General features: G+C 37.0%; 1 protein-coding gene across 6 annotated transcripts in view; it reads left to right on the forward strand.

Moving 5' to 3' along the window:
- Positions 1-21,759, forward strand: part of PHTF2 (putative homeodomain transcription factor 2) — a 63,286-nt gene extending 41,527 nt beyond the window's left edge. For 5 of the 6 annotated variants that reach the window (XM_062019602.1, XM_062019616.1, XM_062019606.1 and 2 more), the window contains 10 exons: positions 1,413-1,571; positions 4,542-4,760; positions 7,807-7,935; positions 9,061-9,333; positions 10,389-10,520; positions 12,397-12,483; positions 13,462-13,617; positions 17,094-17,189; positions 18,300-18,425; positions 19,167-21,759. In XM_062019602.1, the coding sequence (XP_061875586.1) occupies positions 1,413-1,571; positions 4,542-4,760; positions 7,807-7,935; positions 9,061-9,333; positions 10,389-10,520; positions 12,397-12,483; positions 13,462-13,617; positions 17,094-17,189; positions 18,300-18,425; positions 19,167-19,187 (1,398 nt within the window). In that variant the 3' untranslated portion in view covers positions 19,188-21,759. Of the gene's footprint in view, positions 1-1,412; positions 1,572-4,541; positions 4,761-7,806; positions 7,936-9,060; positions 9,334-10,388; positions 10,521-12,396; positions 12,484-13,461; positions 13,618-17,093; positions 17,190-17,615; positions 17,684-18,299; positions 18,426-19,166 lie in introns of those variants that run through there. The other variant, XM_062019609.1, reaches the window with a different exon arrangement.
- Positions 21,760-25,420: the final 3,661 nt, after the last annotated feature.

Raw genomic sequence — 25,420 nt, forward strand, 5'->3', positions numbered from 1 at the left:
AAACATTTTTCCTGCCTGTCTTATTGGCATTTGAACTTATATTGACTGCCATTACAGCTCTTATACTTGACTCTGTGTCACTAGTATTGTGATTATAGTGATTGATCATTGGTGATCATTCATAGCAATTTTTCCATGATAACATCAAAGGGAAAGATTCTTCTACTGGAAGTCTACAAGTACACATTTTTATAAAGGGAAGACATTCTTTGTGGAATATCATAGCCAAATTATTTAACAACCTCTTAAAGATCTATATGATTATCTCAGAATCAAGGTGATGAAAGTTCATCTCAGGGCAAGAATTCATTCTGTTGCTCTGTAGCAGGTTCTTTCTCAGCAGTGATAGCAAATGAGGTGTGGTTGTCTTTATTTTCCATTCTTGATTTAAATTCAACAAATCAAGGATTTTAAATAAAAAAGTAATTTTAAAGAGTTTTAAGTTTATTTGATAGAGTGGATGAGATGTTGTCTATGTGCACTCACATGAAAGAGAAGTCAGAAGAGGACAGAATAGGCTCCTCTTCTTCTCATCTCTTCCTTCAAAAACAATCAATACATTTTAGGGCCACTGCCAAAATTAATAGATAATACACCCCAAACTGTTCCACTTTTCCTTCTTTCTCTGTGCAACTCATCTTTTAATGTGAAGTAACCTCACCTTGAAGCATCTTTGAAAACAGAGTTCATTATGGAAGAGAGAATGATGCGAGCTGTGCGGGAGAGGAAAAGATTTGTTGTATTCATTGAAAAAAGCTGTTATTTTTGTCCTTTTAATATTTCATTGATGATAGGAAGACTCCAAAGGGAACTTTACAGGGTACTATCTGAATCTCATAAATGAGAATATACAAAAAAATATTTATGACAGATGAATGTTTTGTTTCTGTAAGAGCTACTTTAGTTTAAAATAATGGAAATGGAAAATGGAATACATTAGAAAATGGAAAATGGAATACATGTAGAATCTGTGTATTCTACATGCAATCTTTAGCACCTTATCAGTGGAAGAAGCAGCAAATGTTAGTTTTGCATTGTATGTGTTGACAGCTCAATGTTATAGTGTCTGTTGTCACAGTTTTGGTGGAGCTTGTTGTGTTTTGGGACTTTTTCTCAAATATTCTGGATATATTCCCTATAGACCTTTCTTGGTAGGTTCAGTTTAGACAAAATTGCATTTAAAATAAAAATATCAGATTTGTTCTTTAATATGAACTAGCTTGTCATCATCTGAGAAAATTTATTTATAATTCCTGCTATACTACTTGATTTTGATGATTGGAAACACTTTAGTATCTGATGTAACTGAGCACAGGTAGTAACATTGCAGAGAGAAATTTTATTTTAGTAATTGAGAACCAGACCCATTAAGTATGAGTGTATGTCTTACTAATACTATATTTTTGCACTAGGATACTCAAAGGACTGTGACAAATTTATCAGATGAAGTTTCTAGCGAGGAAGGACCTGAAACGGGCTATTCTTTACGCCGCAATGCAGAACGCGCTTGTAGTGATTGTACACTTCGAAACAGGAAATCTCACCATTATAAGAAACACTATCCTCTGGAGGTATGTTCTTTTCCATTGTTGCTTTTCTGTAAATGATCAAAACCTCTTGGTTTATATTGAATAGATACATTTTTCCTCAAGCTTTTTTTCTGCTATATTGGATTTTAGGAGTCTACTGGGAGTCATGCCAGTGGAGGATAGAGATTTTTTGGTGGGATTATTTTTAAGATGAGTTTTGAAATGAAGAGATTTTGATTTAGTTGGTTTGAAGGTCAGCCTATTTTTCTTTTCGTTGTAAGGATCCTAAAATATATTCTGTAGATCTTACATCAGTCTATGGCCAACTCTGTTGCTGTATTTTTTGACACTGTTTATCTCCTCCAGAACCTGATTTGTTACAGAGGCAGTAGTAATTGACAATATGCAAATTTTCATCATGATAGTGATGCTGTTTCTCTCCATTTAGTTAATATTTTGGATTCACTCACCTTCTTGTGGAGAAACCTAATTGACTCTGCCTCTGAGGTTTCATTCCCTCATATTTATTGAAACATTCATTTAAAACATTGTCATGAAATCTCAACAAAATTGTTAACACATAAAATACTGAAATGTAAAGAGTCTTGATGAAATCTTAGCTTAGAATCTGTTATCGTGCTTAAATTTATTAATCTATAATTTTAAAGAAATTATGCTCTTTTTTGCTAATAATTTAGTATGTAACTTAACAGTTATAGAACTTTTTTCCCTAAAGGCTGTATTACCACTTTTTTCACTAGGGCTATGAAAAAAGAGTGTAAAGAATAATTTCATCTCTGAAAAAGTCTACTTACAGATGGGTTTAGTAGGCAGAGGCTCACGAGTAAGCTTTCTGCTTGATCTATAGACCATCTATGGACCTACTCCTTAGAGGGTTCTGATACTGCTTTCTCTGATAAAAATTGCAAAACCTTGAAGTTGATGCTTTGGATTGTCTTCTGTTCTTTATTTCTCACAGATTTTGATTCAAATGATCCAGAAGGCAAAATGATTTGAGTATTTAATGCCTTATAGGTTGATACTTTGAACAGTTTGTTTCATATCGCAGAAGGTATTTCTTGGCTGTATATTTGCACAGCTGGTAGTGCTTGATAAGAGGAAGCAGAAACACATAATTAAAGTAATTTTTTTTTTTTAGCTGAATTCTATTTTCTCTTGCACAGAGTGCTTCAGAGCTAGGGGAGACTCTGGGAATATCAGAAGAAACCAAAGAGACTAAATTTGATCTGCCTGTAGCTTTGACAGTAGTATTTTACACTTACTCCCTGTTTATTTATCTGACTGATGCCATGAAAGAGGAAGTTTGTCTGTGTTGTTACCAACTTGCCTCCCCCATGTGATTACAAAGGAAATGAAACAATAGGTTTCAAATCTGTGAAAGCTTGCTTTGTATTAAAAAAAGAATCAACTAGTGAAGTCAGTGGATATACTCTCAACTTCTCTCCTACGTTTTATCTTCATGTTTGCTTGTCAACTTTATTGATGTTTGAGTGAATTTTTTAATGTTTTGACTTTATTAACTTCAGAACTCAATGGTTCCCAGTAGCGACTGCTTTCTATAAATAAAAGATACCTATTCAAAAGGGAAAAAAATAGTTCAGACTCTTTCTTCTTTGATGTTACCTCTCTCTTTCTTTTACAAAGAGAAAGATCAGGCCGGTTTTCTTCTAAATATTTCTGTACAAAATTGCTTGCATAAAATACATTAAGCATGATTTTCACAAAGAACATTTCTTCAGATAATATAATGTGTAATGCATTACCAAATTAGCAGCTCTGCTGAGACATCACTTGATTTTTTTTTTTTTAATTTTTTTTTAAGAGTAAAAATTGTGTATATTCTTGAGAGGAACTAAGAACACAAAAAGGAATTTTATGTTCCGAGGTAACAGAAATTGTTGTAGGATGGCAATAAGTACAGTGATACTGCTTTTAAGGCTACTTACTTGTCTGAGAGGAAGTGAAGTCCCTGACGGTAGAAAGTATTTTAAAGCTCTGCATTCTTGTTCTGAAGACAACATTATGTTATTTCATATGTATGCATGGGGAGTTCGATATGTCCCAAACTTAATATTTTTCTTTCTTGATCTAAGATATAGGTAAAATTTGAACACGATAAGGCATGCTCATTTCTTCAGTACAGTATGTTTAAAATAATGATAATTTCATGTATGACTGTGTATATTACACACATAGCTAGCATTAGCTATATATACTCATACTTATTTTTTTTGTCTGTACACCTGATGTGTAACTATCTTCAAACAACTCTATTTTTGAGAAAGAGCTTTAATAGTAAGAGCAGAGCAGTGCGGTTTGTGATCTAACTTAGAGAGTTATTTTACTACAGGCTCATATATTTAGAAATGTACTTCTAAAACATATCAAGCTTTCTTTCAAAGCTAATTAATTGCTTGAAAGGCTGTTTGTGATTGCGTCAGGTCTTGAATGACTAGAAATATCTGTCTCTTCTTCCCCCAGGGCCTTGCCCTTTTTAGAGAAAGAATTCCTTACTGTATGGAGAAGTTAATAAGTAGCTAAAGTACTTCTTCTCAAACAACTAAAGAGAAAAAATAAAAATGTCAAAATAACATAGAATATTTTATGAATGCTGCTTTTCTTACCCTGTCACATAATTTCAGTCTGGTGTATATGGCTTTAAGCCTCATTTGTGTCTTTCACGTTTTCACTAAAATAATGAAGCTGTAGGGTATTTTAAAAGAAATTTAATTCATAATTTACAAATCAGAAGTTTGAGGCATATTTGGAATCTGTGGCTTGATAATTACTGTTAAAGTTTATTGTATACACCTTCAATAAATATGTAATTCTGATGATAAGGAACATGAGGAACATTCTGATGGAGAGGACTGGAACATAAAGAAAACCAGCTGAATGTGAATTCAGTAGTTTGAATTTTGTAACTGTTCTGCCAGGAAGCAACATAGAACAGAAAAGCTGTATTAATTCCAGTGCATGTTTTAATTTCAGGATATACCTAAATCAGGTACAAGCTGCAGTTCTCGGTGTTCAAGCTCCAGACAAGACTCTGAGAGTGCGAGACCAGAATCGGAAACTGAAGATGTGCTGTGGGAGGACCTCTTACACTGTGCAGAGTGCCACTCCTCCTGTACCAGTGAGACAGATGTAGAAAGCCCTCAAGTGAATCCATCTGTGAAGAAAGAATATAGAGATGACCCATTTCATCAGGTTGATATCCACCAGTTTTGATTTTTTTTTTTACACTACACACAAGTTCAGTGTCATTAACTTTATCATCTGTCAGGAGGCCCGAGAGAAAGAACTCTGTATTAAATGAAAGTAACAAAGCTGATGTGATTTGGTGTGGAAAAATTGATTTCTGCTACTCAGTCATTTATTTGTCAAATGAAGATGATGTGACAACATACTGAAATAGCCTACAGAATAATTTGAGTGCTTAACTCTTAGGTGGAGTTACTTGCTTGACGTAATGATCGATTTTGGTTTCCTCTGCGGTTCTGACTGCCCCTCCCCCACTTCCCCACCTTTTTTTTTCTCTAGTGAAATTACTTTTTTGTGAACACATCTCAGACATCTTTCTGTCTGCTGATATGTAAGCGTACATATTAAAACAGAAACAGAAAGATAACATACGTAGTGCCCAATGTTATATGTGGGTATAAATAATGTACATATATATGATGAGTATGATACATGTCTAAATTCTATTTAGGTATAATATTTCTGCATTAAAGATAATAATTTTACTTCCCTTCCTTAATTCTGTAGCAACATATAGGCAGTCATCTGTGAAAATTCCTGTGTTTACTGGGCAACACTTCAAAGGCAGTCTACCTAGAGATAATGTTGGACAGAATTCATTGTTAATGCTTGATCATTAACCACCAAGTATTAGTTTTCATTTGATAAAATCCATTCAGATGTCACAGAGCTATTTGCATTTGTTATCAAGTCTTATCTTTAAATTGCATATTATTTGCATTGCTAATTCGAAGCATTCAAGTAAAGAGGTGGAGACAGTGTGAAACATTCTTATAGATAAGGGTAGCACTTTTGGTGTACATCATGAGTACTAAGGAATTCCATTCAAGAGATAGCAGTAATACTAGTGAAGGAGAAGAATGACAAAAGACAGGCTCTTCACTCACAACCAGAATTGAAAACAGCACATTTGTTGATTTTACACAGCTCCACCCCTTGACCCAAAAGAGGTGGCAGTCTGGATTTCATGTACGTGTCCTTTTTGATTTGTTTTTTGTTCTTCTTGCTTACATTCCAGATAAAAATTAAAATGGAAGCCTTACAATAGGGAGGTGAATTTTGGTGTATGCATTGGCTTAGTTTTTCTACAGCTGAGTGTGTTTCTGTTTGTAGGTTTAGTTTTTATCTCTTGGTGTTGATACTCCCTCTAGAGGGAGACCTTGGAAGTCTGTGCTTAGCAAAGTCCTGCAAGTGATACTTGCGTTGAATAGTGTAAAGCATTTTTTCATTCAATGCAAAAAAAAAAAAAGTGAGATAATTGGTACTTAGCAGAACACAGAGCTTTCAGATAAATACTGAACCACAAGTAATGATTCCCCAGAGGCTGTGCTGCCATTCAGCGGGATCTTGACTGGCTTGAGAGTTGGGCAGAGAGGAACCTCATGAGGTTCAACAAGGACAGTGCAGAGTCCTGATCTGGGAAGGAACAACCCCATGCACCAGTACAAGCTGGGGATCGAACTGCTGGAGAGCAGCTTTGTTGAGACAGACCTGAGAGTCCTGATTAATAATAAAGTAACCATGAGCCAGCAATGTGCCCTCATGGCCAAGAAGGCCAATGGCATCCTGGGATGGATCAAGAAGAGCGTGGGCAGCAGGTCGAGGGAGGTTCTGTTCCCCCTCTACTCTGCCCTGGTGAGGCCTCATCTGGAGTCCTGTGTCCAGTTCTGGGCTCCTAAAGAGGGACAGAGAATTTCTGCAGAGAGTCTCAACACAGGGCCACCAAGATGATCAAGGGTATAAAACATCTTCCATATGAGGAAAGACTACGGGAACTGGGGCTGTTTAGTCTAGAAAAGAGAAGACTGAGGGGGGATCTTATTAATATTTACAAATATCTAAATGGTGGGTGTCAGGAGGTTGGGACATCCCTTTTTTCTATAGTAGCTAGCAACAGGACAAGGGGCAATGGGATGAAGCTGGAACACAAAAAGTTCCCCTGAAATATAAGAAAAACCTATTTCACTGTGAGGGTGAGGGAGCCCTGGCACAGGCTGCCCAGAAGGGTTGTGGAGGCTCCTTCCTTGGAGATGAAGAATGACCCACCTGGACACATTCCTATGTGACCTGATCTAGGTGAAGCTGCTTCTGCAGGGGGGTTGGACTAGATGATCTCTAAAGGTCCCTTCCAACCTCTACCATTCGATGATTCTGTGAAGTAATAAATTAAAAAACTTTACTGCTAACCAATGATAAATTAAATTTTTTAAATTATCCCTTACATCCCCCCACACCACCACCACTTCTAATGTGCACAGTGCTGGCTGAGCAGGCAGAGTTGAGAGCAATATTAATCATTTGAATGGGAGTGGAATGAGAGGGCTGAGGGAAGTCAGGAAATGGCTGGAGCCAAACTTATTGCCTCAGCTTTTTTCCAGATCCTTCACTTGTTACTTATCTCTCTGTTTAGAGTAAAGGTGCTGCAACCGTAAGTACATTCAGTAGATCAGGCTGGGACTGCTAGGCTCACGGGAGTAGCATGGATTGATTAGACTCTTACTGCTGTCTCTGAGTTTTACCAGATGCAGTTAGCATGGGGGGTCTTTCTATCTGTCACAAGGGTTGTAAAATACAGAAATATCATTAAAGCAGATTTAAAAAAAAAGAGTACTTTTCAGAGTGGTAGGGGGAAAAATTAGAAAAGTAAAATGTTCTACTAAACATGTAGCAAAGTTAAAGATGACTTATAAGTAGGTCTTTGCTTTCATACCCCTCTCTTCTGATATGTTTGAGCAAAAAAGAAGCCAATTAATCCTCAACTGCAAGAACTCAACACTATTAGAAAATGAAGTATGAGGAATGAGAGATCTCTATGCTCACAGCTATTTGTTGGAACGGGAAAAAGCATGGATGATCTTGAGGAATATGGTTAACGTAGTAGAAGTAAATGCTGTAAACCAATATTTGTATCAGTCTAAAGCATTTTTTGTAAGCATATTGACATGACGGTATATTTATATCTCTGATGGAATATATTCCTTGTCTTCCCCAGAGTCATTTGCCTTGGGTCCACAGTTTGAATCCAGGACTAGAAAAAATAAGTGCAATTGTATGGGAGGGTAATGACTGCAAGAAAGCAGATATGTCTGTGCTTGAAATCAGTGGTATGATAATGAACAGGGTGAGTAGCCTTTTTACTCCATGTAAATGTTTTATTTAGATGTCTAAGCACTACCAAAAAAATCTTGGTTTCTGTTAGTTTGGGATTTTTTTGGTTTTTTTTAAGATATATGTGCTGACCTCATAGTTCTGTGGTTTACGTCACTCATTTACTTGTTACTAACAGGTGAAAGAGCTACCAAATCCTAAGTGTTGGGACAATAAAATGTATTTGCATTGTTAGGTGGTTACTAACATAGCCAACCTTTGTTTTGTTGTTCTGAAGGGTTACATCTGTGAATATTCTTATTTATCTCCTTGATTCCAATGAACAACTAATATGTTGGCTTAGGAATATACAGATCTGAGTAACTGGGTGCTGAAATTGGAAAAGAAATAAAACTTTTCTCTTTAGGAAGTGGATGAGTGGGATGTCCCACTAGTTTTCCCTTTTTCCTAGTACTCCCTGTTCAGGAAACAGTTGGGCAAATATTTCATTAATGTAATACTCTTTTTCAATATAGACAGTGTAGACATTTTATGGAGTTGAACATAAAATCCTAGCATAGCTTAAAAAAACTATCACTAATTCTGACAAGTTGATACTTAGCATCTCCAACTTGTTAAAAAGCAATGTATTCACAAACTTAGTTCAGGTCTTTGTACCGGACTCAGAGATTATACAGTTTTAGGTGTAATCCTCAGGAAAAGTAAACCTAAAGCCATAGCCAGCACAACTGAACTCCAGTCCTGTAAGAACTGCGAATGCTTTGATTCCTTAAAAAAAATACAATACCTAAAAGCAAAACACAATACAACATCCAGGATGTAAGCAACACTGTCTGATGGGCACACTTTGCTAGCTAAGTGTTGAATGAATTTTTAATAAAGAATGTGCACTGGAGTCTTTTAACTGCAATGTTGTTGGGTTTTTAAATGATTTGTTGTATTTGATTCCTGTACATTAAGTGCTCTTTGAAGACTTCCTTTTTCTTAATAGTAAATTGTGGAGCTGCATGGCTGAAGGTTTCATAAAACTTACCAGGTTGTAAAATGTTCTTTGTGAAAGTAAGGCAGTAACATGAACGCTTTATTTATTGACTTAATTCCAAAGTTAAAAATATACCCCGTTTTCTTTTGGCTTTAGGTGAACAGCTACATACCAGGAATCGGTTATCAGATTTTTGGAAACGTCATATCTTTAGTCTTGGGTTTAATGCCATTTGTTTTTCGACTTTCCCAAGCTAAAGATTTGGAACAACTAGCTACACATTCTGCCACTGAACTTTGTGTGACTGCCTTTGGATCAAATGGAGACATTCTAGTTCTCTCAATGGTTATTATAAGCTTTGTAGTCCGTGTGTCTCTAGTGTGGATTTTCTTTTTTCTACTGTGTGTAGCAGAGAGGACATATAAACAGGTATGAATAGCAAACTGAGAGACTTCATCCAAAGCAAAACAAGGTTTAATGTTTGTGGGGGGTTTTTTGACTTTTTGGATATTTTAAACTTGTTTTCTTCAGCGTACTATTATTAATACATCAACTGTGACAAATACTTAAGTGGGCTTGAAGTTTAGGCTATGACTCAATTACAATGGACAGAAGTCTCTATACAGCCTCTGTAGCTAAACCTTTTTTTTTCCTGGAGGACATTTCTCAAGGAAAACTTGAATCTTTTATTTCAGATTTCTAATTCAATGCAGTAACACAGCTCTTAGTTGTGTCCCACTTTGTCTCAGTTTTCTTCAAGGAGAAGGAGTTTCAATAAAAGAACTCTATACGTTTCCAGTTGTTCCCCTACTGCGTGTCATTCAAAACCTTCAGTTTAATTCAAAGCAGCTCAGTCTAGACCCTAACCAAGAGCCCTGCCAGCTTTGAACTGCTATCTGAAGTAACATACCTGCTAATTTATTGCTTGGTTTTGTAATTTAAATTTTTAAGAGACTATCACTATCGGTCCTTACTAGCTGCAGGGTATAGATACTTATAGATGGTCTGTACTATAGATGGTCCATGCTATAGATGGTCTGCAAGAGAAAGGTTTTTATACTTTTCTGAAACTGTAGCCAAAATATGTGATTTAATACAGTGGAATAGGAATGGACTGCTTCTAATAGTCCTTTCTGTTGGAAGGAAGTTCTGTGATACAGGCTGCCTCTAATTCAAATTTGAGAGAGTAGGTTTGACTTTTCTCCTGAAGTTTAAGAACATAGCAGATCTCTTGTATAAAATTAAAAGAAAATAACTCAGAGTGTAGCTAAATTTTGTTTGTAATTAGACTTTTAAAACTTTGTAATGATCTCCTCTCTTTGGTAACACGCTGCTCTTATTTCTGCACTCTATTGAACATATTTTAATTTACACTGACACATTGGTATTATTTTGACAGATTAAGTGAAGCTTTTTCTGTTTTCTTGTCAGTGCCTTTGAAAATCAAGTAACAATTAAAGTAATTTTTTTTTCCTACTCTGCAGAGGCTACTTTTTGCCAAACTTTTTGGTCATCTAACATCTGCCAGAAGGGCAAAAAAATCAGAAGTTCCTCACTTCCGCTTGAAGAAAGTACAGAATATAAAAATGTGGCTTTCTCTCAGGTCCTATCTAAAGGTAACATCATATGTATTTTTACTGTCACTTTAATATAAAATATTTCATGCTGTTGATGGAAGACTGGTATTCTAATAGTATAATACAGCCAGTACCTTATTGTAAGAGCCTCACCAGTTAGTGCCGTTAACACAGAAGGAATTTGTAAAGCAGGACAGAAGCTAAAGATTATGCATAAGTATTTTCTGTAAGACATTCCTAGACCTCTGCTGTGTGTTCAGGTCATATTTGACTAATCTCTTTAGATCTCTCTAGTGATCTCTGTGTTTCAATGTGGCACAGGATGTTTAATTTTTTTAAAAAGATGAAAAAGCTCAGTGGGTAGAAATATTTCATTGTACCAGTTAGCAAGAAAAAAATAGTTGAAAACAGTGAGATTACACCTTTCAAAACAAGTGTGTTTGTTCCCCAATTTTCTTTCTTGTTCTTGTTTCACTTGAGACAATGATGTACAAGTACAATTTTTGTGTCAAAAGAAACAAAAAAATATGAAGTACCAGTGTCTTGGTTTAGGCCCATCAGGGGACTTGATCAGTCTCAAGTACCAAAGACCTGAGAATTGCAAAAGGGCAGGGAGAGCTTAATTTCTGCTTAAGGTTCAGGACAAAACAGACCAGGCTACTCTCCACGTGGGGAAGAAAACAGAAAAAAATGTAATGCAACATCAACTAAAACATAATTAAACAGCCCAAAACTCAACCAACATAAAACAACACAGAGTGGTACAACGATGAAGAGTACAACCACCTTCTCCCCACCCCTCCCCTCTTCCCGGGCTCAGAGCCCTGATCCGGGTATCTTTATCTCCTCCCCCACTGAACGGCCCAGAGGGGCAGGGAATGGGGGTTTCAGTCAGTCTATTCTTGATAGCTTCTGCCGTTTGTCCCTCCTCAGGTCAGGTGGGCTCCACACCAACCCTCCGTTCTCCTCCGTGGAGTACCTCACACACCCAGCAGCCCTGCATGGGCTACTCCTGTGTCTGTTCATCCCAAAGGCTGCAGCTTTTGTCCGCCTCTTGTGTGGGTCTGCTCTGTGGCCTGCAGGCTCTCCAGCATGGCCTGCGCCATGGCCGCCTCCTCACACAGTCTCTCACCCATCCAGGTGCACTCCTGCACTCCAGCACATGGTGGCTGGTGGCTCTCAGTCCTGCCATTGCCCTCCATGGGTTGCAGGGGTACAGCCTGCGTTCTCACCACAGCTTGCAGAGGGGTCTCTGGTCTCGTGCTCCTCCTTCCTTCCTCCTTCTCTGACTGTGGGATCCACGTGGTCACCTCCATCTTGTATCATTCTTACACCTCCTGCCAAGCACTTCAAATTCCTCTCCCTAAATAGTGATTGCAGAGGTGCCAGATTGGCCCAGCCAGAGCTGGGGGAGAGTCTAAGATCTCTTTACCAGGTCTGCACTGCAACTCCCTCTCCCTGTTACAAAGCAAAAGCTGCTCCTTGCTAAACCATGACAACCAACCATCTGAAGTCATAGTTTGATGTCCTGTTGATATCTGGTGTCCAAATATCTTTTGTTAGTACTGGTTTGATACTTGGGGTTAAAGCCCAGAGTTGTATCAAATTTATTATGTCAGGGAATGCTGCCTAAGTGAAAGTTACCTCACATCATGAAGGAGCTGACTCAACTAAGGGTGAATATTTTCTCATAGTTCTCCCTGCGTTCTTGGATCTGAATTCATCTCACGTGCCTTTAGGGCCATTCAAATATAGTCATATTATTAGTATCTTGCATAGTGTTTGGAGCTTAGGTTGACAAATTGTGAGCCATAGGGAAACATAGGTTCAGGGTATGAGTCTGACTAGGTGTGCTAAATGTCAAAGCTCATTGAGTAGGTTTTCACTCACATAGATGTATATTCTTTATTTTCAGCGCCGAGGTCCTCAACGCTCAGTTGATGTAATAGTTTCATCTGCCTTTCTACTGACTATCTCAGTTGTGTTTATCTGTTGTGCACAGGTGAGGAAATCTTACTTGGATAGAAACAGCCATGACCGAAATAGTTTTAATTTGGAGTGCGTTTTGCATTGTGATTCACATTAAGTTGTAAGACCACAGTGAAAAATGAGTAACAACTGCTAACAGCTTTTCAGAAGATTTAAGTCTCATTTTGTATTGTTCATTTTATCTGCTTTAGAATATTGCTCTTCAAGAGCTAAAGAAAGTTATTGATAGCATAATTCCTAACATGTTTTTGTTGTTTTGATTTTAAAAATCTGTGCCCACTTTCATTTTCCTTTGTGGGTTTTGGAACACGGGGCTTTCTAACATTTTGCATCAAAACACACTTTTGCAAGACAGTTGAAATTCACCTTTTTGATTTTAGTGAGAAACAAGACTGTTGCTATATTGGCCTGCCCTCTAGTGGAATATCTTTTAGTAAGCAAATCTATGTTTAAAGATGTTTTTTCCAGCTTAAGACTTTTACTTGAATTTCTGTTTCAGAATACAGAGAAGCTTCTGAATGGCTTCTGGTTGAAATTTTTTTTCCTACTCTCTTACATAGTTAATGCTAATGTGTTTTCCTGGTGACTAACTCTATATCTTTAATAAGAATATAGTTTAGCAGGAACTCTGTTTGGATTTGATTCTCTATATAATTCAGTACATTTGAGTGTATGTTTTTTTATCCATGTAGTGTCTTTGCACGAGTTTAAAGTCACCTTAGTGTATATGTGTTTTCCTATTGCTTTAGGAATATTAAAAAAAAAGATGTCTAAATTTTGATTGAGCCTTTCAGACCATATCTTTTCTGAAACCTCGTATCTGTGCCATAGTGTTGATTTTAAATTGTGATTCAAAAAATCTCTTATGCCTAAAACCAATCCATATGATAATTACTTGGAATTTTTTCTTGAAGTTGGAGAGATGTGTAATTATTTTTATATGTTGTAATGTAATTATTACTTAGATTTTTTTTTCCTCTTTTGTTTTCAGCTGCTTCACATGCATGAGATCTTCCTTGATTGTCACTACAATTGGGAACTTGTAATTTGGTGCATTTCACTAACTCTTTTTCTCTTAAGATTTGTTACCCTTGGATCTGAAACGAGTAAAAAGTACAGCAATACCTCAATATTACTTACTGAGCAGGTGAGAATTTGTGTAGACCAATATTTTTATATCTAAACAAGTCATCCATCTGGTAGGTGTCAGCCATACATTTTGCATGTACTAAAATACTCTGGATTAGGCAGTTAATTATGGTATAGTGAAACACCACTTTACAACCTGAAGTTCAATTTCTGTGACTTTGTTTAAAAAACATATGGAACACTGAGATGGCCACATCACAAATTCTTTCTAAGGGAGCAGGCATAGAGATATCAGTATATATCATTTGATATAGTTAAAGATCTACCAGAACACAAACCTAAAAAACAGCTTTTAAAAAGGAAAAAGAATTTGTGTCGGATAGGAGAGTAGAAAATTTGAAAACAAACTTAACCCCTACAAAGTGAGTCACCATTTACAGTCCAATAATTTTGTCTGGTAGGTTGTGTGGATTATATATAGTCTCCTCTAGACTGCTTGGAAACATTTTTCCCTTTCAGTCATCTGTCAGGTTTGGCTTTGGGTCTATGTACTTGTTTTCCCAGAAATGTTCTAGTCATCGTTTGTACTGCATACTTCTCTGTCTGCTCAGCCTGGCACTGCTGATAGCTTTCCAAGATGAGCATGTTCAGTTATTTTTGAGTAAGAAGCAGTCTGTTTCTTCTTGGAGAGGTTTCACGCTGGTGTAAGCCACAGCATCCAGGACAAGGTAAATAGGCAGGTCAAGAAATGTACATAGATTTCCTACAGGAAATATATACAAGTTGGAGAATAAGATCTTCCAAACTGAGTCTCCCAAAGACAGGATGTGAATCTTATGACAAATAGTATGAACAACTGCTTACATATATTGCTCAATGAGGATTCATTCTGTCTTTACTAAAGAGGATGAGGCTAGACACTGAGAAAGCAGATTACCTTCTCCTGAATGCTGTGTTTTGTACATATGTGAAAGTTCTTGGTGTTGCTGAGCATGGAGAGCTTTGCATTGGTCTTTCAGTCCTCAGAGTACGAATAGACGAATGTTCCAGTGAATGTCCTAATGTCCTCTGTTTCTGGAATGGAAATGCAAGGAAATGTCTGGGGTGAGAACTGGAAAAATTACAGCGTACAAAGGGGAGGGGAGAAGATGAAGGACAGGGAGGGAGAAAGAAAGAGAGAGAACATCAAGCCTTTGTTTTGCTTTCAGAGGTTTTTATGCTATGCTTTTCATGGGAGTCAGTGTTTGAACATTTTAGGCCAATGTGGTCATTGAAAGGAGGACTCTGTCCCAGAACTTAAAAAAAAATAAAATTCAGAAAATGGTAGGTCATCACTTCAGCTGGATTCAATACAAAGCTGTCCTTTTAAAAGTCATTTCCCTCAAAAATGCCTGAGAGCTTTGTGAAATGAAAACCAGAATAGAATTCACAATAGTATCTCAGAAAATAATAAGGATACACATCACTCTGGGTAGAAAACACTTTGGACTGGTTTCATAAACTAGCTGGATACCACAGCATGTTTACAGTATTCTTGAGACAGGCTCATAAAAGACTGACATTTTGGCCTTTCATGGAAGTCTGACATTTTAGCCTTTCATAGAGGTCAAATCCAAGTGATGGACTGACTCTCACTTATCTAAAAAAGTACATCTGAAGTGATGGCTTGAAAAATCACACTCCAGTGTTATTAGGCTTACTGAGAAAAGAATGAAGCTTTAAAACAAACAAAAAACTACAACAAAGAAGTACCCAAAAGGACAAACGAGCCTTAACCACCAGATTCCATTTAAATGCTTCATGTATAAGATTAAATTGCAAATTCTACTTTCTGTCATCAAAGTTCCAGCCACAGCTGTGTGTTTTGTATTTAACTACTGAATTTCATGATTAGGAGTCAAGATGGGAAACTAAAAGATCAGTAATTTTCCATCAAGGGATTTTTTTGACCATTTGCTGTTTGCTTGTAATTTTTCCAAGTCTTTCTGAAAGTTTATTTAATTGGTCTTGTAAATTAAGTGCCTCGGGTTCCTTCTTGAGCAAATACACCCTAAGGTCTGATCAAAGTTGTCATCTTGCCAGTTTCAAGGCTCACAATAGGTATGGTAGATGGCATATACACAGTCAAACCTCCCCTTCTGATTCCAAGTTTGTTATTGAATGTTGATTTTTTAATAAATTAATGAAAACATAGTAAGCTGTTAAAAGAGATTTGACCCTTCCTAGGGTTTGTAACCTACCATTTCAGAGTTGTTAAATAGAGCCTTTTTTTTTTTTTTTAGTTTATTCTTGTTTATTAGTACCTGAATTGTTAAAATCAGGAATTTTGTATTTAAAGTCTGGAATCTCTTTGCCTCTAAAAGGATAATTTACTTTAAAATGAAAATGACAGTTTAGGAGCTTAATATACCATGGAATGTATTAGGCATCCCACCTAAATGGGTCTGTGATAGTTTTTGATTTTTAATTTGTATAATAAATTAACAGAGGGGTTTTTTGGTTTTTGTTGTGTTGTTTTTTTCTTAGGGAGATCTGATAATATTCTGCTATTGTGTTTAGATGTCTGGGACTCATATTTCAATAACCATCTTACAACAAGGTGGATAAATACATCACAGCATCATACAGCATTGGTTCCTTTCTGTAGCTTGATAAGAGTCTATCATGTGAAGGGCTACTTCAGCATATTGCAAAGTTGTTCATTCTTTATTTTGTTGAAGGTCATCATCCTCAAAAAAAGTCCACAGCTTTTCAAGATATTTTTTCTTTGATCTCCTCTTGTTGTGCAATAAAATATAAAAACTAACCTTTGCCTGGTTGTGGATATCAATCAGAACACATTTGAGAATGGAAATTGTTGTTTCAAAATTGCTAGATCAGAAGAGAGCAAACTGGAACTCGTAACTAAACTTTCGCAGAAGCAATGACCTAAAAAAGCCTGAGTCACAGAAGTGTTGAAGTGATGAACATACCCTTCTTCTACAGCAGTGAAGAATTTAATAAATGTTCAAATATTTCACAGCACTGGAAAGACTGATTTTCTGCACTCTTGGTGCTCATGAAGTACTCAATTATGCTGAAATGTTTTATAAGAAATTGCACTTTAGCAAAATCCTGGTTTTGCATTTCAGTCTATTCAATAACTTTTGGGGATATTAAGCCCTTTAAGGTCTGCATACTGGTATAAAAACCTTCTGACTACAATTAACAAGCATCAGACAATTACTGAATGAGGAAAAAGAAATTCTGCAAACCTTACATACATGGTGTGGTTTGTTGCCTACCTTGTAAATGGAACTGAACTTTAATAATAGTGTCAAATGTATTTTGTTATATCATGAAACACTATATTTTTCTGTAGCACTGAACCAGTATTTGTTCTTAAATATTAAAAAGGAAGCAAAAGATTTACTTACTTGCAGAAATGTCATTGCTGTTAATATCTCTGAGTAACCAATGCTATTATAAAATGTTTCAAAATGAATCCCTTGAAATTCTGAGCACGTGATGACACTTGTATTTTATTTAAATCAGATAAACTTGTACTTGAAAATGGAGAAAAAGCCTAATAAGAAAGAGGAACTGACACTAGTGAACAATGTTTTAAAACTTGCTACTAAGTTATTGAAGGTAAGATCAACTCAAATATGTATTTCATGCCCAGTACCTAAATGGATTTGTGGTTTGGATTTTTTCCTTAAAGAATTTCTTAGAATTCTCAGTTCTTTTCTGAATTTCTTAGTTCTCAGAATCGTGTCTTTTGTATCCTTTGTATTTGCAGGAGAGTTTTATAGCACGTTACATCTAAATGAAAAGGTTGTTCATTCTTTTGTCAGTTCTTTTTCCAAAGTGAGTCAGAGCTCTGAAGTTCTTCTTTATTAAAAAGGTGTTTAGAAGGCCTTGTTCAAGGCCATGGATGTAATACAGGAAAGAGATGAAGGTGAATTTAAAACTAGAAAACATAAATGATCAAAGCAGTGATAGGTTTTATAACTCTATATAATCCACAATATATTTAACATTTTTTTTTTTCTTCTTTTATTTGTGTATTTCTAGGCCAGAAACATTTAGGCACACTCCACTGATTGAAAACTGGTGAAATGGCCTCTTTGTTCAAATTTTGCTGCAGATTAATTTTGGCTAATTTTTTAATGCTTCAAATACAAAAAGCAGTAAGATATTGGCAGTTAAATGATTATTGGTATTTCTTCCCTTTATCTTCCTTTTCTAGCTATGTTCATCAGTAATTAATCACAAAATTAATGGAAAAGGAGAGGAATTGCATTAGGGAAGACATTTCTGTTCGTTTTTCAGAATAGTCTGGTAGCCTACTATCACTGTGGAATATGTTGTCTTAATTTTTTGTGGTTTTGCTGTCTGTCAGCAATTCTTAACACCAAAGGTGATTTCTTTAAAGTTATAAGGAATTATAAAATGATGGTACCTTGGTGCCAGGAAAACTTAACTCGCTTATTTAAAAATTGGTAGATGCTCTAGATGGGTAGCCTCCAATTTTTTGAAGGCTTATTTAGACACCATCAGTCAACATTTGGTTAATGTGATGGGTATTTTCTTGGACATTGTTTTTTTTTTCTTTTTAATGAAGAATAGGAGAATGTTTTATTCTGCTGTGACTTGAAGACTTTCTGAACTGTCTTAATATTGCTCAATAAGTGCGTGACCCAAATCCCTTTTGAGCAATTTTTGCTTTGTAACAACGTCATTGTTTTGTATTGCTAGGAGTTGGACAGTCCCTTTAGGTTATATGGGCTTACAATGAATCCACTGCTTTATAATATCACCCAAGTTGTCATCCTGTCAGCTGTTTCTGGTGTCATCAGTGACTTGCTTGGATTTAATCTGAAGGTAACTGCTTGATAAGCATCATTTTTTTCACCATGGTGTTCAGAATGATAGATGGATCGTTTATTGTAGCCTAGTGAATTCTTAACTGTATTAATTAGCAGGTTTGTTGTTTGAAAATGGTCATGGATTTTAAGCTACATCAGAAACATAGCAATGTATTTGTCAAAGCAGTCCTTTAAACTTTTTCGTTGCATTTTTGTGGCTTTCTGACTTGATTTAGAACACGTCATTGCCAAGAATTCATAGACATAAATACAGACACATTTGTACACATAAATACAAGACCATATAATTTTTCTTGGTATTGCAGATCTGTTTTCTGTTTTGAATTCCTCAGTGTTGACTTTGCTGCTCTTTAAGGGGTACAGAAAGATGCAAGCTATCCTTGCCTTGCATTGCAGTAAAGTATGACAGTAGATGCAGTATTACTGTGAGCAGTCTTCGATAGTTTGTCGTGACTGAAGAACTGTCTTGTTTGGTCCTGCTCTTCGGCCCCCTCTGAACTACAAACTCTGGAAACTGTGTAAGGATTCGGGTTATGGGATACATTAGTTTCCACAAGCTTGTAGCACAAAGCCCTTAATGGGCCATTGAGTTAGTTTAGGAGGAATGTAAATTTTATTCTGTTTGTCATAGAATATGCAGCAAATGCAATGAAATGGAAAACGTTGGTATAGTAGTTCTAGTAAACAGAAAACTAAAATGAGAAACAATGTTGATTTACTACTCTAATTTTTCCAGCTCTGGAAGATCAAATCTTGACACAATGTATAAAGAAGATGAGATAACACAGTGTTACAGAAAAGCTCATTGGTTGACAAAACTGCCTCAAAGCAGCCACTTGAATCCGTATTTCAGATGCTACAACCTCTTCAAGGATGTCGTTTGGAAACTGAAGTGTTTACATCTGACTGTCTTGTGCAATCTTTGTATTTATTTCATCTTCTCACTGTTTTGTGTTCATTTTAGTTGACATTTATATTTTATTTTAAATCTTACTTGTTCAGTTTTGGAAAAGGTCAAATTTGGGAAAGGTCAAAAGCTGCGTATCTGAGAACTTGAAGTCCTGGAAACTGATTATGCTGATTGATTATGTTGTTAAGGTTGAAGCCGGTGCTGGACATTTTTAGTTACAGTAAGGCTGTATGGAAGTCATTTGATTTTTGATAGTGTTATAACATTGTTTAGAATAGTCCATTTTGCACCAGTCATTCATGGGGAAAGCATAACATCAATAGATGTTTGGTTGCAATAGAAAAGTGACACACATACAAAAAATAAAGTACTGACAATACAGTATGACAGGTAGCAGAAATATTTTATATTACTATTAGAAGGAAGTGAGAATTTCGAACATTTTGATTAATTCCAGGATCCAAACTCATACAAGTTGCAGTTTAAATATCCTGGGATATTACCAAGGTATTATATAACAAGTCAACAAGTGCTCTTTGATAACACTTTTATTAGAGCAATAATTGTAAATGGTTACCATGCTGTATGATATTTTGATAAAGTTAAATATTGTATTTATTTGAAATACTGGGCTGTTGTGCACAGCTCTGACTGTGCATGCTCAATATGTGCACTTTTTATTGTTACTTTTAATGAGAAACTTTATATATACATATAAATGTATATTAATTGGAATATATTATGGTGAACTACGGAGCAGTATATATTATATGTCGAAGCTGAATATTTAAACGAGCAAAAGGTTTACTGGTGGAAGGAATGCTATGAATGAGCATTAGATAGATAGATGCTCTCCTCTTGTACACTATAGTATATGCCATTCATACCACATTAGAGTTTAAGAGCAGTTAAACACCAGCTCCTCTGGCGAGCAGCAGAGCTCGTGAAGCCTGGCGTTTGGCAGATTTGTGACGATAAAGAACGTCCTTTCCTCCCCAGCAGGTGACGTTCCCTCGCGCTTTTCCAGCTGGAGTTTCCCAACATTGGGTTTCCCACTTCTCCCTCTGCCCTTCTGTCTCTGCCTCCCACATGGACCACTCGTGGTTCTGTAGTGTGACAAAAAAATAGGTGTTTGCCCAGGTAGAATTAAATTATTTGGGACAAGCTTCCCATCTACAAATGATTTTGGGAGGATTAATGTCACCAGATGCAAGTATTCTTACATTTTATGTTTCTAAAATAGCAGCTTCATATTGAAAAATGACAAGTAATTGGGTGACAAGAGTCCGGACACTGCATTATGTTTGCTGATCTTCAGAATCTTGAAAGATTTGAAATAATGTATCTTAAACCTATGTGGTATAAAAGTATTTTTATATATAAAGCAACACAAACAAGCATTTTGTATTTTATTTGCCTCTGTACTAATGTTTAATAATGACCAAAGTGCATTCTGGTTTTTGAAAGAATGTATTACTGGAGCTTTAAGAACATGAGATACTTAGTTACTCACGTGAAAACCTCAGCTGCATCTGATCTGTTTCTTCTTTCTCTGTTGTTTGATGTTGGGATTGTTTTTAAAAATTAAGTACGTTTTATACACAGTTTTTTCCAAATTATGGTACAGACCTACACAGAACTTAATTTTGCACAAAATATATTTTAAGAGAAAAAAGAAGAGCAGGAGTTCTATGGGTGATCACAGACAAAGCTATTGCTTTTTACAACTTGTCACTAATACAAAACCATTCTTTAGAATGGCGTTATTTTTAGAAATGTAAAATGGTGAATATATGACTGTTGTTACCTTTCAAAGAAAAAAAAGAAAGGAGGAGGGAAAAACATCGTGGTTTTGTTTGAAGGTGAATTAGTTTAACCGTGTATACCTCAGCAGCTAGCACTGTGCTGGATTGTTGCACTAACAAATGGTGGCTTGGGGAGAGTGAAAGACTTGTGAAATGAGATTAAAAACAATAAAAACCTTTATTTGCTACCATTAGGTATATTCATTATGTTAAAAATGGGAGAGGTTTATTCTTTGTCTCTCAGTATGGAAAATCCAGTATGAGAACAGAGGCAAGTAGGAAAATGGCAGATCATACATGTTAACTGTTACTTTTTGCCACGTGTTTTGTAACTGAAAGTGTGATCAGGCTTGGAATAAAGCTTTCTATGGCTGATGGTAAAAAAGGAGAACAACAATGTGCTAAGCTACATATTTGAGTGATATCCAACATATTTCTGAGTCTGCCCTATTTGATTTGAATCCATATATTCTGTTAAATTCAAGCATATTTGAGAGAGAAACCCTGCACATGGAATGCAAATGGCGGTTGTCGAAGTTACACTTAATTACAAGAACGTGAACCTTTAGACACTTGTAGTTGCACAAAGTAGTATAATTCTCTTAAGACTGGTGGACATGCAGCTTCCAAATATTTTTTTCTATTTGTAAAATATTGAAACAGTGCAGTCCTATCTCACCAGGAGTTAAGGGATTAATTTCAATCGCTGTTTTGACTGTTTCGTTATGTCACAAGATGTGCTTCCATGTGCAAATCAAAATACAAGTGAACTAAAGTACTCACTGAAATGGAAGTGAGATGTTTCAGTAACAAGTTATGGATTATTTGGACAGAATTCATGTGTGATAACATGTATTTTATGTTTGTTTACTGAATAGCAAAGTATTTTCTAACAGAAAACTGATCTGTTAATGGCTTTTATTATTACTTTTTTCTTGGCTTAATTTTCACTTTTCCAAAGCTTCATCTTTGGACTTTGAACACATTCTGCTAGTGGCATCCCCATGACTACTGATGGTTGGGCAATGGCTTACACCCCACGTTTGTGTTCATTTGCTCACCTCTAAACTCACTCCAAATGTGAGGTGTTTACAATTTAAAATTTCTTTTGATGGTTGTGAAATACACGACACACGTTCAGAAGGGAACATCTTCTGATAGCCATTCTTTTTAACATCCATCTCTGAGTGACACCTCAACGTGCCAGAATTCTCAGTTATTGGCAGATAATGCATAGTGCAAGTCTTGTTAGTCCAGATACCAGCTGTGTTAAGTACCTTCCAAAACAGGTGTGGAGCTGAAGATGACAGAATGGGACTGTCCCACTGTTATCGATCCTGACCTTCTTAAAACCATTCCATCCATTGGAAATCCTACATAGAATCTCCAGCTGTTAAGGCATGAATTCAGCATCTGCTGACTATGTTCTCTGTCTTTCATTGGTTGTTATGACTAGGAGATCCTAGTACCTCCTCAAGAGATAGTTGTATTTCTACAGCTCCTAGCTGGGAGCTAAATTTACATCTGCCCTCTCAAATGCTGCATTTGGAATCTGGAGGAACGCTAGATGTTTTTGGAAGCCTCAGAAGTGAGTTTTATGAGGTTTTATCTGTTTGCTGTGCTGTTTGCTTAATTACAGGATTGCAAACCTATTGTAAACCTGCTGTCTCCAATAGGCTACAGTGAACCATCCAGTGTGTGGATTGCAAAGACCAATTTTACAACTCTTTTCTTGCAAGATTACAATGTTATCTCAGCCTGGTATGTGCCAGAACAGAGCAGCTTAGGTTAAAACAAAGTACCAGTGAGATGCAGAAAGATAGTCTTAACAGTTTGATGAGTCCTTCATGTTATCTTTGAAGGATGGGACCTTTAGAACACTTTGATAGGTACCAAATTTTGTAACTTCCAAAAGCTGTTCTGGATTGTGAGCACATTTCATTCCAGGTAATGCTTAAGAATATTACTGGTTCAGATTTCAAAGATCTATCTTTGGCATCCAGCAGTATACAGCAGAGAGACTTACTTCTCTGTTCTCTGTAGCTGGTGATAGTGGGCTGCTGCTGCTCTCTTTTCTGGATAACTCAAACCCAAAGGCATCTGCCTTGTCTGTTGGAGGAAGAGGCTGTTGGTGCTGCTGCACCCACTGCTGCTTGCTTAGGTAGACTTTTCTTACCAGTTTCTCAGCAGGGAATTTGCTGCAACCTAAGGGAGAACTTTGGAGGAGAAAGAATGAATTATTCTTTTTTCTTAGCTCATAGAGCAATCTCACTTTTAGTGCATGACTGCACAAAATATATCTGTATGGGTACAGGAGATGAGGAAGCAAACCTTTTAGTCATAAGTAGCAACTGACAAACTCTGGGAAAGCAGTCTTGTCTTAGAATGTCATTGCTTGTAAGGTAGCAGAGAAAGTCATCTTGAGGAGGTGTGCATGGTGTTTTGTTTAGGAAAACTCAAACCACAACAGTGTTCACTTGTGCTGTAGCTTTACTCTCAAATGCTGCCTTTTTGCACTGTCTGTCTTAGGAAAACAATCAGTCCTTGCTGGGCTGTTAGGATTCTGCTTCGCTCACCCTTTTTTTTCTTTGAAATCGCCATCTTCTTGGCAGCTGTGATGGATGGAGCCTCAAGATGTCCTTTGAAGTTTCTCTGTGAGGTGTGTTCAGCCAAGCAATGCTGCTGGGCTTTGGGGAGTGCATGGCACAGGGGTCAAGGAGAGCTATGCAAAATATCTGGAGGATACCCATATTGCCAGGATTGAGACAGGACTTGCAGTGGATGGCTGCTGTCAATTCAGTGAGAGTAACAGAAAAAGAACTACAGAATGATGAGGTGTTTGTGGTAATACCTGTAAGCTCTGCTCGTTTTATCTGCTCATTTTGCCTAATGCCTTGCTTATTGAGCAGATAGACCCTGCTGCTGACAGCAACCAAACAGTTCTGGTGCGGGAAACTATCCAGTGCTACAATGGGCAGTTCATAATACGGATAGCTCAGGTAAAGGAAGGGAGTATGATTCCTCTGATATCGGCACCTACTGCACCCTGATCCACTTCTGGTGACAATTCTACTGTCACAAGTTGGATATTGAATATAAACTGTGAGCCCAGCATTGCCTGGGGCTGGACAGAGCGTGTTCCCAGTCAGTCACTGCTAACCTTGAATCTAGCGTGCGGTGCATGTTCTTTTGATATACAGGCACCCTTGAGCCCTCTCTATTAGGGACTCCAGGGTCTTCCCTGTAGTGTGCTTCTAGTTCACTTGGTTAGGATGGAGACAGGACTTGCAGTGGATGGCTGCTGCCAATTCAGTGAGAGTAACAGAAAAAAACTACAGAAATCACCAAGGAGGCTGCAGCTGTGAGCCCAATCCTGTGTCACTTGGTCTTGCTGTGGATGCAAAACAATCATCTGGTTTAGCTGTGGATGCAAGATGGTCATCTACCAAACTGAAGACTGTTGTAAACGTGTGACTAGATACTGTGGCTGACCCAAGTCAACCTGAGGAGGCTGAGTCATGTGGAGAGATAAGTTGTAAATCCTCACAAATACTGTACTCCAAGGACTTCAATAGATGTGGGCAAGTGCAGGAGCCTTAAGGATGCTGTGGACTATTGCTTAATGTGTATTTGATATAGGGAATGTTCCACGTGAAAGAAATGTCAACCATCGTCTGTCCATTTCAGTAGCTGGATGTTTCTCCAGCTTGAGGCCAGTCCCTTGCAGAGAGCTCTGCTTGGGACAGTGGTGCAGCACACTGGTACCACCACAGCAGCCTGCGTGCCCTGCCAGCTGATAGCACATCAGCTTTAAGGCAGATAGGGCTTTCTGGCAACAAGGTGTCGGGAAACCTTGCTTAAGTGCTGTCATATCAAAGACTCAACGGAGTTTTATCTAAGCAGGTATGTGAGGCCATCAGTTCTCATCATATATGAGTGTAAAAAGCTCAGGCCAGAATCTTGGTTTCACCAGGGGAAGTTCACAGTGTGGCAATAGTGCAAGTGGGAAAGGGCAAAGAAAATCGTTTTGTTGATATCAGCTGCATTAACTGTTAGGTTGCAAATATGACCTGGTCATTTGGGAACTTCCCACCACTACCTTTGATACATGTCCTTATGGAATGTCTTAATTGGGCGAGTGATTAAAAGTCAGAGAGTCTATGTAACCTCAGCAGTTAAAAATAACTCCCAAAGGGTTGTTACAAAATAAAACTAATTAAAAAATATCTATTTTTACCTTTTCCTTCCCAATTCTTTTCCATTCTTCAATCGTTT

This window comes from Colius striatus, chromosome 1, assembly GCF_028858725.1.
Source record: "Colius striatus isolate bColStr4 chromosome 1, bColStr4.1.hap1, whole genome shotgun sequence".
NCBI classification, from domain to species: domain Eukaryota; kingdom Metazoa; phylum Chordata; class Aves; order Coliiformes; family Coliidae; genus Colius; species Colius striatus.